The 14414-nt window shown below is 38.2% G+C and overlaps 1 protein-coding gene across 2 annotated transcripts in view; it reads left to right on the top strand.

Annotated features, from left to right (window-relative positions):
* LOC106871768 (uncharacterized) overlaps positions 1-14414 on the top strand; it is a 629775-nt gene that overhangs the window by 416148 nt on the left and 199213 nt on the right. For both annotated transcript variants that reach the window (XM_052974057.1, XM_052974056.1), the window contains exons 32-33: positions 276-435; positions 10391-10494. In XM_052974057.1, the coding sequence (XP_052830017.1) occupies positions 276-435; positions 10391-10494 (264 nt within the window). The remainder of the gene's footprint in view (positions 1-275; positions 436-10390; positions 10495-14414) is intronic.

Raw genomic sequence — 14414 nt, 5'->3', positions numbered from 1 at the left:
TATATATGTGTATGGGGGCGTGATTATGCATCTGTATAGCAATTCATTAGTGTTCCTCTTTCTAATGTTTGTGAACATTAAAATCTCCCCCCACCACCACATTCTGATACTCTCTCTTTCTCTCCCCTTTCTCTCTTCTTCCATTTCTTTTTTCACTGTTTTTTTTTTTCTTTCTACCCTCTACTATGTCAGAACAAACACAACAAATATATTTTTAGATTATAATGATTTTGATAATATATATACAATAACTAAAATATTGATTTGATTTCTAGGGATCGTGGCCTGCAAACTATTCTAACGGAGGAAAGTATGCCTTGGATCCTAATCATACACATTTTATTCTTGTTGATGATGGTACCAAAGACACTTTTGGGGTAGAAATTGAATTTAAAAAACAGTTAGAAGATACTACTTTACAAAACATAAGGCGAGGTAAGTTGTTTTTAGAGAAATATAAACATAAAATATAGACCAGAGATGAAATAGTAAGTCTTTTATTGGTTATAGTTAATTTATTATTAAGAGTTAACATCTAAACAATTCTATTCTTCTATGCCAGTGTTTCCCAAACTGTGTTGCGATACATTAGTGTATCGCCAGCAGGGCGTAGGTGTGTCGCAAACGTACGGGACACCAATATATAAAATACCCAATACCAATTTGTTTCAGCTTTTCAGAATTCATTTGATAGTATAGCGAACATGCCAATGCAGGTACCTACCTGCTATCGTATCCCACTTAATATTTAGAAGCGAGATTAAAAAAACAAAACGATAAAAAACGCACAAGTAATCTTCATTATATAACACTCATTTTCATTGTATTTTATTCAGTGTAAAAGAATTAACATATAAGCAAGCGCTATTTTCTTGTTTGAAGTAAATCAAAAATCGATTAAAAATTTTCAAATCCGCACCTGTTTTAGTGAATAAAACACACTGGAACTGCTTTCAAATTGCCTAAACGTATTACTCACCTATACTGGTATTAGGCAAAACTGAGAGTGAACTAATAATTATGAAATCATATTAAACACATGCCACACTTGCTCTTTGTTCATCAGACTCGCGGGTTTAACCTTAGAGAACAGGTGTTCTAATTAAGTGCAACGTGCCATTTCTAACTTTATCGAGTTTAGTATTGGTGATATTAAATTACATGTTTAGTTATCATCCTCATCATCATTATCATGATCTCTTAACGTTCGCTTTCTATGCTGGGTTGGACGGTTTGACTGAGGACTGGCAAGCCAATAGGCTGCACAAGGCTCCGATTTGATCAGGCAAATTTTCTACAGCTGGATGCCCTTCCTAATACTAACCACTCTGAGAATGTAGTGGTTGCTTTCTACGTGCCACCGGCACGGGAACCAACCAGGAGCACTGGAATCCACCACGTTCAGATGGTACTTTTTATGTGCCACCGGCATGGGAACCAGTCAGGGGGCACTGGCATTGACCAACGTTCGGATGGTGCTTTTTACGTGCCAACGGCATGGGGAATCAGTCAGGAGGCACTAGCATTGCCCCACGCTCAAATGGTGTTTATTACGTTCCACCAGCACAGGTACCAGTCAGGAGGCACTGGCAACGACTATGATTTCGATTTCACTTCACTTGACTCAACAGGTCTTCTCAAGCGCATCATATCACCCGACGACTCAAGGGTACTTTTAAATGGTCCTGTTATGCAACACTGGCATCTGCCACGGCTTCGATCTCACTTTACTTGCCGGATCTTCTCAAGCATATCATATCTCCAAAGATCTCAGTCTCTTGTCATTGCCTGTGAGGCCCAACTTTCGAAGGTCATGCTTCAACTAATCCCATGTCTTCCTGGGACTACCTCTTCCAGAGGTTCCTTCCACTGTTAGGCTGTGACACTTCTTCACACAGCTGCCCTCATCTATACGCAACACAAGACCATACCAGCGCAGTCGTCTCTCTTGCACATCACATCTAATGCTTCTAATGTCCAACTCTTCACTGAGCGAACTTTTACTTTGTCGTGTATGCACACTGATATTACACATCCAGCGGATCATGCTAACTGTATTTCTTTCAAGACTACGCATGTCCTCAGTAGTCATGGCTCATGTTTCACTGCCGTGTCGCACGGCAGTTTGCATACATGCATCATACACTCTACCTTCCACTCTGAGCGAGAGGCCCTTTGTCACCAGAATCACTTTATATCATAACTTTATAATAAATCAGCTTAGGTTTATTCATAAATTGTAATTGAATTACCCATAAAATGGATAAGTTTTTAATTTAGAAAAGAAAAGTTGCAGAAGATGACATTTCCAATGAACAAAATTTAACAGCTGCAAATGAAACTACTCAAACAAATGTTTAAGCCTCGTTTATACAACAAAGGTTATAGAAAACTGGGCTTCACATTTTCTGGAAATGAAAACAACCTCAGTACCCAGTGTTTAGTCTGTGGGGATATACTTGCAAATGAAAGTAGGGTACCAAACGAATTACAGCGTCGACACTTTATTAACAAAACCAGAGGAATACTTCATCGAACTTTTAAAATCCTTAAATAAAACAGGCTTCAACTTCCACAAAGAGAATGAAGATATCAGACAAAGCTAAAGAGGCAAGTTACTTGGTTGCTCAAATAATTGCCAAAAACAAGGAACGACATATTATTGCTGAAAGTAACATTAATGAATCTTGATGTGTTCTTGTTCAAACAATGTTCGGATCCGAAGTTGAGATAGAAGTTAATAAAATTCCTCTGGCAGATAATAGAATTGGAAGACGAATTCAAGATATGTCTGATGACGTTAAGCTGCAAATGGAGGATATTTTTAAAGATGACGTTAGATGCATTGCCGTTAGATGAATCAACAAATGTCATTGGGTTAGCACATTTCATGATTTTTATGTTTTATTTATAATGACAGAATTATTGAGCAATTTTTGTGTTGTCTAGAACTTCTATTGAGAACTAGAGGTGAAGACCATTTTCAGGCTTTAAATTCCTTCATGAACAAAAATAGTTTGTTATGGTTAAACTGTGTAGAAATATGCACAAATGGCACTCCCTCAATGGTAGCTTCAGTAAAAGGTTTTACAACTTTAGTAAAAAAAAGAAAGAGAATATTATAATTACTTATTATTTTTGTATCGCAAAATGTTGGAGATGATTTACGAAGAGTTATAAACGAAGTGGTTCAAATGGTCAATTACATCAAAAGTAGACGTCTTAAATCAAGATTATTTGTGAAAAGATGGGAGCAAATTTCAAGAAACTTATACTACACACAGAGGTTCGTTGGCTTTCAAAAGGTCGTGTGATTTCTCGTGTATACGAATAGAGAGAAATTATGCTTAAACTTTTTGAAGAAAATCAACAGAATGAATTCCACGATCTGATTGAAGATGAACTTTCGTGCACCAAATTGGCATATCTTTCGGAAATATTTGAACATTTGAATAAAATTAACACAAGTATGCAGGGAAAAGCATAAAATATCATAACATCGGCTGATAAAATTTGTGCTATGAGAGACAAGTTGGAAACGCCAAATTAAAAGAACGAAATTTTGAAATGTTTTCCAAAACTTGTGTGAGCTAAAATGTGAGATCAGCTCGTTAATTGTTGACCATTTAACATTGCTTAGAGAAAAACTTGATTATTATTTTCCAAGTATTGAAATCCAGAACTACGATTGGATCAGAAATCCACTTCTTGCAACTGCAACGATTGATTTTTCATTTACTGATGAAGAACTACTCGAAATCAAGAATGATCGGTGTCTGTTATTGATTTGTGAAGAGGGGCACTTACTAAAGTTATTGACCCATTCCCTGCCATGAGCTCCATTTGGGGATCTGCTAAAAACTGTCTCACTGACGGTTGTTCGATGTATTCAAATTGAATTACATTTCCAAATGTGTGTTTAACAATATCTAGTAGTTACACTTAGTCATTATTAGCTCTGGTTAATTCTAGAGGACATTTTATGTCATAAATCGGAATTTTTGAACTACAAAATTATTGACTTTTGAAAACGTTTTTTTTTTTGTTGTTCTTTTTCATTTCCCATTTACATTATTCATTGATATTTCATACACATTCGCATTTGATACTATATTTTTTTAAAAAAACAGCTAAAATGTTTATTATTGCAATTGAATAGAGAAGGATAAATATGCTTTTTTTCCAGTGATGCTCATTTGAGACTTTTTGAAAAATTTATCATAATTTCCAAAATAATTCATATATGAAGAAAATTTAAATACTACATATTATTTTAACTCCAAAGTCAAAAAAATATGAATAAAAAATTTGGCAGTTAATTGGTTAATTCTTGCACATATTTACAGATTATTAAAGATAAATGATAACTCATATTTCTCTTGAAAATGTATTTTATTTTGTTTACAAAATGTATATTTATAAAATATAAAGGTTTATCGACATGTTCCGCTATTAAAATTGATTTATGCATTAGAATTTTATAGCTATAATAGATCATATTAAAATAATTAACGTTAGTTTTACAGAAAACTTAATTGGTGTGTTGCTAAATTATGTATGTTTAATATGTGTGTCACTAACCGGAAGAGTTTGGAAAACACTGTTCCATGCCATCCAATCCATATTTACTCAACGATTCTCCTGTTACGATGTTGACAAATTCAGCGGTGATAAATATTTAGGTTATATATATGATTAATAGAACCCGACCAAGTACATCATTAGCCCTGGGGCTAATCAGGAAATGCACAGTGTACTAAATGCAGGGTTCGTAATGTATTGGGTCATTTCATAAGTAATGCGATTTTTTAATGCTTTTATTTTTCAAAATTAAGATAAACACAATTCTTTTTTATTTAAAATATACTCTCCATTATTTTCTACAATGCTCTTCCATCTATCCGGTAGACTTGCAAGGCCCCTCTTCCAAAATTCACTTGTCCGTGACGAAAAATACTCCTCCAGTTCTGTTCTGACCTCGTCTACAGAATTCATATTTTTTCCGTCCAAATGATTTTGAAGAATGCGGAATATCCAGCGTATATGGTGGTTGGGGTATCATTTCCCATTCAAACTCCTCCAGCCTTTGGAATGTCATCCTCACTGTATGTGGCCGAGCATTATCCTGACGAAAGAACACTTTTCGTCTTGAAACCAAAGATGGCCGATTTTCTTCTAGCGCTGACTTAAGCCGCTCAAGCTGTTCGCAGTAGATCTCTTTTGCTATCGTTTGGTTTCGGCTTAAAAGTTCACAATAGACTATACCTTTCATATCCCACCAAACAGATAACAATACCTTAGGTGGGTAAAGACTTTCTTTAACCTGGGATGCCGGTGTTTCTCCTTTTCCTGTCCACTGTCTTCGGTAGTTGGCATTTTTCTAGAGAACCCATTTCTCGTCACCAGTCACTGTTCGGTTCAAAAAGGGTTCATTCGTGAGACATGACAGCAAAAAAAGAGCTCACCCTTACTCTCTGCGTGCGATTAAATTTGGAAAGTTTGTGAGGAACCCATTGACCCAATTTGCTGACTTTTCCGTTGGTACGCAGTTGAATGACCAAATGCAAGCTTCTCTGTTAGTTCCTCAATAGTTACGATGGGATTTTGTTGCACGAGGGATTGGAGGACGTCGTCGTCGAGCTCTACACACATCTTCTAGGACGAGGCTTATCTTCTAGGCTGTAGTTTCCGGATCGGAATCTCTGGAACCACCGTTGGCACTGGCTTACAGTTATTGTCCGAACTCCATATACTGCATCAATATTCCTCACACTTTCCGTTGCGTTGTTGCCTTTATTGAACTCATAAAGCAAAGTATGTCGAATATGCTCCTTTGTCATTTCCATTATAGCTTTGAAAAAAATAACTGTTAAAATCGAACTGCGCTTCTCAAAACTTGGACTAAAAATAAGTCCAAGGTAAAATTACTACCTGCTTTTATAACAAGTTGAGGCTTGTAGTTTATCCCATCCCGCTCCTACTTTTAGTTCATGCAATTGAAAGAACCGTATTATTTATGGGATGACCCAATATTTGGATCTACGCAAGGATCAGATTCCGAGAGAGGTGAATTACAAATAGATAAATAAAAACAGATGGACAACGTGTCAAGTGAAATAATTAGATATGAAATTAAAAATACATAAAAAATATATAAGCTATAAATATAAATGCACTCGTTTTTGTCTTTTTATTTTATATTTGATTATCTTAAATCTATCTATCTATATATATATGCATACATACATACATACATACATACATACATGCATATATATATATATATATATATATACATAAAGCGAAGGATGTGCGTGTATAAACCCGCAGAACTTCTGAAGTTTTCAAATGATTTAACTTCTGTTCCAGAGATGGTTTTAGACACTTAAAATTTTTCACATAATGAGTAATGAGGCCCTTGGCGGGCAGAAAGCCCCTTTCTTGTAGTACGTACAACTGCATGCATGGTCCAAGCATTGCTTCTGTTCAAAACGGTAAAAACGATAGCTACTGAAATGATATTAGTAGGTTGTGAAGGCGGCGAGCTGGCAGAAACGTTAGCACGCCGGGCCAAATGCTGAACGGTGTTTCGTCGTCTTTACGCACTGAGTTCAAACTCCACCGAGGTCGACTTTGCCTTTCATCCTTTCGGGGTCGATAAATTAAGTACCAGTTGCGTACTAGGGTCGATCTAACCGACTCCCAACCAAAAGAAAAAAAAATCGGCCCTTGTGCCTAGAGTAGAAAAGGATGTTAGTAGGTTGTATTAATTGGATGAACCGATGTAAACTTCAGACAGTGTTGTCTAAGTGGTAGCATAATAGCCTGATCGCAGAATACCATAGGTAGCAATTTGTTGTAAAAAAAACCCGTTTGGAATGCAATATATATCATGAAAAATATGCTAAAATATGTTAAACCCTGAACAACTATTCAACTATTCTGTTTTAGTTTCACTTTCAAAGTCTTCCTTCCAAGCAGAGACGAAGTGAATACATATATTCTTCAGTTATTGATTACAAACCGAAATTTCGCATGTACATTAACCTAGTAATTTATGGTGTTTATGACCCAACCACGTTTGTTCGAGACAGTGTCCGTATTGTGATTTTGCGTGCTCGGACGCTGCATGCAAAATTGTTTACGTTTGGGAACTAAGTTGTCCTCACAATGATCAGACGCTGTTTACGTGAAGGTGTGCATGGTTGAGCCACGACTATTGATTCCTAATCACGTCAGCACCTCAACGTCACGTGACCTAATCACGTTTGTTAGATACTGTATTCTTAATATGATCTTACGTACCCCGACACTGCATGCAGAATTCTTTTCGTTTGGGAGCTGAATTAGCCTCATAATGGTCCCACGCTGATTACGCAAAGGAGTGCACGGTGGAGTCACGACCAATGATTCCAAACCGGAATATCGTACAACAGTGTGGTTTTTAAGTGCTTCCTTGCCAATTCCACCCCCTTACCACGCTATTTCTTTCATATAGATTTTTCTCATGTGGTGCTATTGAACGCGTCTACGAGCTTAATTTATGACATAGATGTAGTTCCTATATCTGGTAATTGTTTAGTTTGGTAGTGGTAGTGCCGACAGTCACAAAGGAGAATATAATCTTTAAATTCTAAATATGAAAGAGTCTGCAACTACAGTCGGTTTAATCTATTCTGTACGGTATAAATAGTGGCTTGAAATTTATACCATACTGCTTTCTTGTATTTTCTTTATTTTCCTTTATTTTTATTCATTTCTTATACAATTTTGATTATTATATATTCTTATACAATTTTGATTATTATATATTCGTATACAATTTTGATTATTATATATTCTATCATTCTACGATCAGTTTATTATTATTCCCATTACTTCTTTTATTTTACCTTTTGCTTGCTATTGTGCTTTTCCAATTGTATTCCCTTATTTCATGAAAGTACGCATGCCGTTAGCTTTTGGAGGTTTTTGAATGTCGTGGTTCATGAACTAACCTGATAAAAATGTTCTTTTTTCTAATGAAGTAAATCTGTATTAATCAATTAAAGTTTCGTTGGTAACAGTTATAGTTGGTAACAGTTATTGATACCATATCCATATGCATGCGCGTGTGTGTGTTTGGCTTTGTGCGTATGTTTGTTCCCCACCACTGCATGACAACTGGTGTTGGCTTGTTTAAGTCCTTGTAACTTAGCAGTTTGACAACACTGCTAAGTTACAATATGTCATGCGCTATTCTGGCTTGGAATCAGTAGTCGTGGCTCAACCGTGCACTCTGTCGCGTAAACAGCGTACGAGCATTGTGAGGCTAACTCAGCTCCCAAACGAAAAGAATTCTGCATGCAGCGTCGGAGCACACAAGGTCACATTAAGAATACGTTCCCTAACAAATGTGGTTAGATCATGTGACGTTGAGTTGCTGACTTGGTTGGGAATCAATAGCTGGGGCTCAACCATGCACTCCTTCACGTAAACAGCATGCAACCATTGTGAGGACAACTCAGTTCCCAAACGTAAATAGAAAACGAACCAAGCTTAAAAAATTATTACTGGGATCAAATATTTTGGCTAAACCTTTCCAGGTAATTCCCCAGAATTGTTGCAATCCGATGACTGAAACAAGTAAACGATAAAAGACGAATGATATAATCAATATATATTTGGTCTTTATACACTTTCTATGGCGCTGAAGCAAAATTAACTCATGATCTTTGCTGAATGGTTGGATAGATGTGGTTAATGTTCACGTTGGACAGCTACAAGTCAATGTCAGTGGGAATATGTGTTACAGCAATAATGTGTGAAAAAATAATTTTATAAGGTTAGCATTTAGGGGAGGAAGTACTTGGGAATGTAGCTTATGTATAAAACGAATGTTGATGAAAGGAATAATGACCATTATATCAGCAAACGTAATAGAATCAGGAAAGGGAGCATTGGCAGACAGAATTTGGAGGGTAATGGTAAATATGTCTTGACCAATCAGCTGAATGGTATTCATTCTAAGGTAATATAGGTTCTTTCTGACTTTTAAGTATAACCCCTTTCCAGATGTGGGGACAGTATTTCATTGCGGGTTTCACAATCTAGAACTGTAGAAAGTTCTTCAGAGCTGAAGTATGTTCTAATTCTAAAAAGGAAGACGACACTTTAACACACATTGTTTGATAAATTATAGATTTGTGATTGCCAGGAGAGATCCGCAGTAATTGGGAGGCCTAGCGTGTGTGGTGACATTACGGATTTAGTTGTATGTAGATTAAGACCAGAAAAAGCATGCGGTGGAAGAACATTTCTTTGCTATAAGCATTATGTCTTTCTTCTTATGCTGTCGAATTAAATGGTAAAAAACTGAAATGTTTGGTAATATAGGCTTAAGAAGACCTGTCCATCTGGGTAAAATTGAGGCCGTTAAGACATGTTGTTTATGTCTAAACCTCTACATATGATCTGTGTCCATGTTGAATCTTTTCCCTGCAAAATATCTTCCTATGCCCCCTCCTCTATCCATGTTCACCTCCCACTGTATTTCCTTCCTCTCCATCTCACCTTTCACACTCTCACACTCTATCCAGTCCTCCGTACCACTACTCATATATATACCTCCCTGTAATCTGACAGGATGTCCCAACACATTCTCACCCACTTCTCTTCTCTCTGTTTTCACCTGGCGTAGCCATGTATCTCATCTACTGTAACATACCTGTTTCGGGCTACTTATTCATATTATAACTTATCATCTGGCACAAAGCCACCTCACTCAATATTAATCACTCTCCCTCAGTTGAAGTGTCTTCTTTTCCAAGTTGCTTGGTCACCTCTTTGATGTTGGTGCCACATAAAATGCATTCAGTAAACTCTGTAATGTGGTTGGTATTAACAGCATCCAGCTGTAGACACCATGCCAAAGCAAATGGTAGAGCTTAGCATGGTCTTCAGTTCCTCTCAAACCATCCAACCCATACCAGCATGTAGGGAGGACGTTAAATGATGTTGGAATAGACGACGACGATGATAATGATGGTGATTATGATACTGATTTATGTTTTCTAAAACCTCAAAATAGTTAACTGATGCTAAAATTTATAGTTTAGTCCATTTATACTTTTTACATTAGTCAAATATATTTCATAATATTTTACACCTAAATCAAGTTATACTTTATATCTGAATCAGAGATGTTGTGTACCTTAATCAGGTATTCATTATACCTTGATCGTGTTATATTTCATACTTTAAGAGGTATATATTTTTAATTAAATCACGTATATTTTTCATTCAGTAATCGGGTGTATGTTTTACCCTAATCAGGTATATTGTATAAATTAACCAGATATAATTTGTATATTAATTGAGTTATATGTTTCTGTATATACTTTTGTGACAGGAGCCACGATTCCAGCTGTTGCAGTAATGGTTGGAGGGGAGCTTCAAACTCTGAAGTCAGTTTATGATTCACTATCACGCAACATCCCTGCTATAATAGTAAAGGTCAGTAAATAGACTATTATGTAAATAAGGTTACTGGAAGTTTATTCCATTTATAATGTTTACATATCTAAAGACGTTTGTGGTTAGGAAAAATAAATGGAAGGACTGTGTAAGTATTTTGTTGGTGCAGAATTTTATATAAATATCAAGCTGAATAAAAAGTAAGCAACGTTTTGAAACATGAAATTCACGACAATATAGTTCAACAACACGGAAATTTAAGTACCATTACAATCAACATATTTTGCCAATGACTTACAAGTTTATTTATTCCGATAACATAAAAATCTAGGGATGATGAACTCTTTGAAAGCATTTTCAACATCAGTTTCATTTTTGGAACTCCTTCTCTCGTGTAAAAAACCATCAAGGTGTTTGAAAAAGTAGTACTCGGTTGGAGAAAGGTCTGGGGAATAAGCTGGGTGGGGAAGAACTTCATAGCCATGTCTCCTCAACTTCTGAAGCATCATTAGTGAAACCTGTGGTCGATCATTGCCATGAAGAATGATTGGCTCTCTTCTGCTGACCAGTCTGGGATGGAGGAGTTGCAGATTTTCGTTCATTTGGGCAATTTCATGGCAATATGTTTCTGCAGCAATGGTTTCTCTAGGTTTTAGGAAGTTATGGTAGATGAGTCCAGGAGTACACCACCAAACAATCACTTGGGTTTAGGGAAGGCTTTCAGTGCTCCGTTTTGGTCCAACCACTGCAAAGAACGTTTTTTTTTTTTATTGTACAGAATCCACTTTTCATCGCGAGTTACAATATGGTTGAAAATGAATCCATCTGGTTACAGAGAAGAAGCGACGAGCAAATTCCATAACTGCGCATTTTCCGATTTTCATTCAAATTGTGTGGCACCTATTTGTCGAGCTTCATTGATTTTCTGATTGCATGCAAATGGTTTCAGGCAGTTTTCTGGCTAACTTGAAGTTCTTTTGACAGTTCTCGGGTAGTTTTACGTGGATCTTTCTCAATAACGGTCATTAATTGATCGCCATTGATGACAGATGGGTGTCCCCTACGCTCATGGTTTTCAAGGCTCAGGTTTCCACTGTGAGATCGTTTATACCCTTTTTAAACTGACCTCTTATTTGTCATTTCCTCACCAAACGTTTCGTTGTCATCGTGAACAATTTCAGCTGCTTTACGTCTTGTTTTTTTTTATGATGAATGGCAAACTTGCTCGAATATCCAAAGTTCTATACTTAATCCATGGTCCTAGTTCACTCACACAAGTAAGCTCAGGATGTAACGACCGAACGAACGAAGACCACGTTTGTTCACCATCGAGGTAGAGCCACAGATGTCTCAGTGCATGTCTGCACACCAACAGTTATGGCCTAGCTCACCCTTTAGCAGGTACTGGAAGCAGACAGAGCGCTTTACAAAAGGACTTCTACTCTTCTGCCGCTCCAACTTGATCAGCCACGAACGGGGGCACGGCAGGACGGTTAGGCGGTAGGTAATCCTATGGGCAATAACATTCCTGCAACCTCCGCCCTTCCTTTCAATGATACCCACCGCTCAGACCCGATCTGAGTTAGATGGATCATCGTGCTTGTCACCTCGCTCCAATTGTTCCCTATCCGGAGATCTGGACTCAACCAAGCCCCTAGCATTTTAACCGGCCTCTTCGTCCAACGTCCTATGAGGTTGTAGGGAGGTATTGCCTTGCTTCTCCAGATGCCGAGTTACAAGCCGACTGACTTATCCCGGTTAAATTTTGCTCCTGCCACTGCCACGTAGTCTTTAAGGGCTTTGCCTACCGTCTGTAGGTGTACCATCTCGGATGCGGTGATGGTGATGATGTCATCCGCGTGTGCCGAAACTGCAGCCTAGATCCTACTGCAACATAGATCGCGCGGGACGCCCCACAAGCACTCGAACATCCCCAGTAAGGGCTCTAGAGTCAACACCTACAGAAGGTGGGAGAGATTTTGGTTAAAATCTTCAACTCTGTGTTAAGCAGAGTGATGGTTCTGAAATTATCTATAATATCCTCTTGTTTGGGTCCTTTCTAAGCAACATCATCACTACCCGGATCACAGGTCTGGGTATAAACCCATTCTGTGACCAGTTGGTGAAGACGCATACCAGTAGGTGCCCTAACATGTCAGGCATAGTGTTATACAGCTTGTGAGGGAGACCATCTAGTCCCTGCTACTTGTCCCCGCCGCAGTCTGACAAAGCCTCCTGCACCTCCGCAGCTGTGATCAGTTCCTCACAGCACTCCGCTTCTTGGTCCAAGAGATGCAGCACGCCAGTGAGGAAGTCCGTGAGGTCCCTCCTACTTTACAGCCCACCCCTTTCCGAAAACCAGGGCGAAATGCTCCTGAAAGACCTTACACATATCCTCGGCTTCGTTTACCAAGTTCCTTTCATTATTCATCAAAGACCTTATCGAGCCATTATTGTCACGTTGGCCCTCTATCACATGGGTCCATCCCGCGGATTTTATTCCTTCCCGTCTTATTGCACTTTGCTTAGCCCAGATCAGGCATCCTTCCTTTTTAGTCTCCAGGTGATGGTTAAGCACCATTTGTGCAGCTAAAATTCTGGGGGCGTAGCCAGATTCCAGTGCTTGGTCTAGGGCCCTATCTAAAGCCCTTTCTACTCTATTTTTTTTAGCAACTAACTCTTTGCTATAACTAATAGATTCAAATTTGCTTTCGAGGGCATATTACCATTTGTTGTTATCAACGGCACCACACAATGCCCTCATCACTAACTTCTAATCCGACTCCTGTATTCCTCATAAGCCAAAAGTGAATTATTGAGTTTCCAGCAGCTGGATCCCTGTCTATGTAACTTACCTAAGTCCAGCCTGCAGGTCACATGTTCGTGGTTACTGTAGCTGGTATAGTGAAATCATGGACGACTAACTAGGTTTTCGTCTATATCCCTAATTAGAATTCTGTCTGAATAAGATCTAGATGAACTATTGCTATTAGTTCATGTCCACAATGGAGCATCTGGGACATCTAATCTGTACCTATTTGCCAGCTGAAATCGATTGAGCAGATTATTTAAGCACGGGTTTCCCCTCCTATCAGCAGACGAGCCAAGGTAATCTACGCGTGCATCGCAGATTACGTTAAAGTCACCTAACATTACTATGGTGTGAGACGTCCCAAGAAACTTCTTCAGGCCTCGAAAACAAAATCAGACTGTCTAGTTCCCTAGGGAGCGTAGACAGCTACCAGCCTGAAGACATTAACGCTGCTCAGTGTCAAGTGAAGGACGGCCAATCTACCTTCCGGGTCGATCAAAATAGTTCTTGTCTCTAAATCCAGTGTTTTATTTTTTTCTGAGCAGCACAGCGACGCCTCTCCCTCCTCCAAATAGGCATAGAGGAATTTTCTTGTAGCCATTAAGTAGTGGAGAAAAAGTTTTTTGACTTCTCAGTCTGGACTCTGTGGCAACTATAATATCTATTCCATGCGACTTGAGGTCTTTAAGGAAACGACCTTGTTTCCACTCTGACAAAAGGCCGCGTACATTCAAACACCCTGCATTAAGAATATCAATAATGGTTGTACTTACAGTTTGAGATGGAATGGTATGTCCATCTCATTCCTTTTGTTTTCCGCCCGGGCTTGCGAGGTGTCGTTGACTAGGCCCTCAAACACTAGTGTGGAAAAGTTTTTCTTCAGAAGGCCCATGCCGTTTTTATATCGATTTGCCAACATATTATAATTTTCTCTATCTATTTTATAAATTGCATTGTTTTGGAGGATATTTTTCCCCTTGTGGTCTTTGGTTATGTTCGCCGCATTGGGCATCTCTTTTAATTACTGCAGTAATGACTTGTTAGTCGTCACTAACTGCAGTCAAATCCATGTTTAGATAGGAGAACATTTTGGGCTGGTTTTTTTTTGTGGTTGTATATTCTGGGGGTTTTTTTTGGGGGGGGGGCT

Source organism: Octopus bimaculoides, chromosome 17 (genome assembly GCF_001194135.2).
Source record: "Octopus bimaculoides isolate UCB-OBI-ISO-001 chromosome 17, ASM119413v2, whole genome shotgun sequence".
Taxonomy (NCBI): domain Eukaryota; kingdom Metazoa; phylum Mollusca; class Cephalopoda; order Octopoda; family Octopodidae; genus Octopus; species Octopus bimaculoides.
The sequence above is the reverse complement of the archived record's forward strand: the minus strand, read 5'-3'. Positions and strand labels throughout refer to the sequence as shown.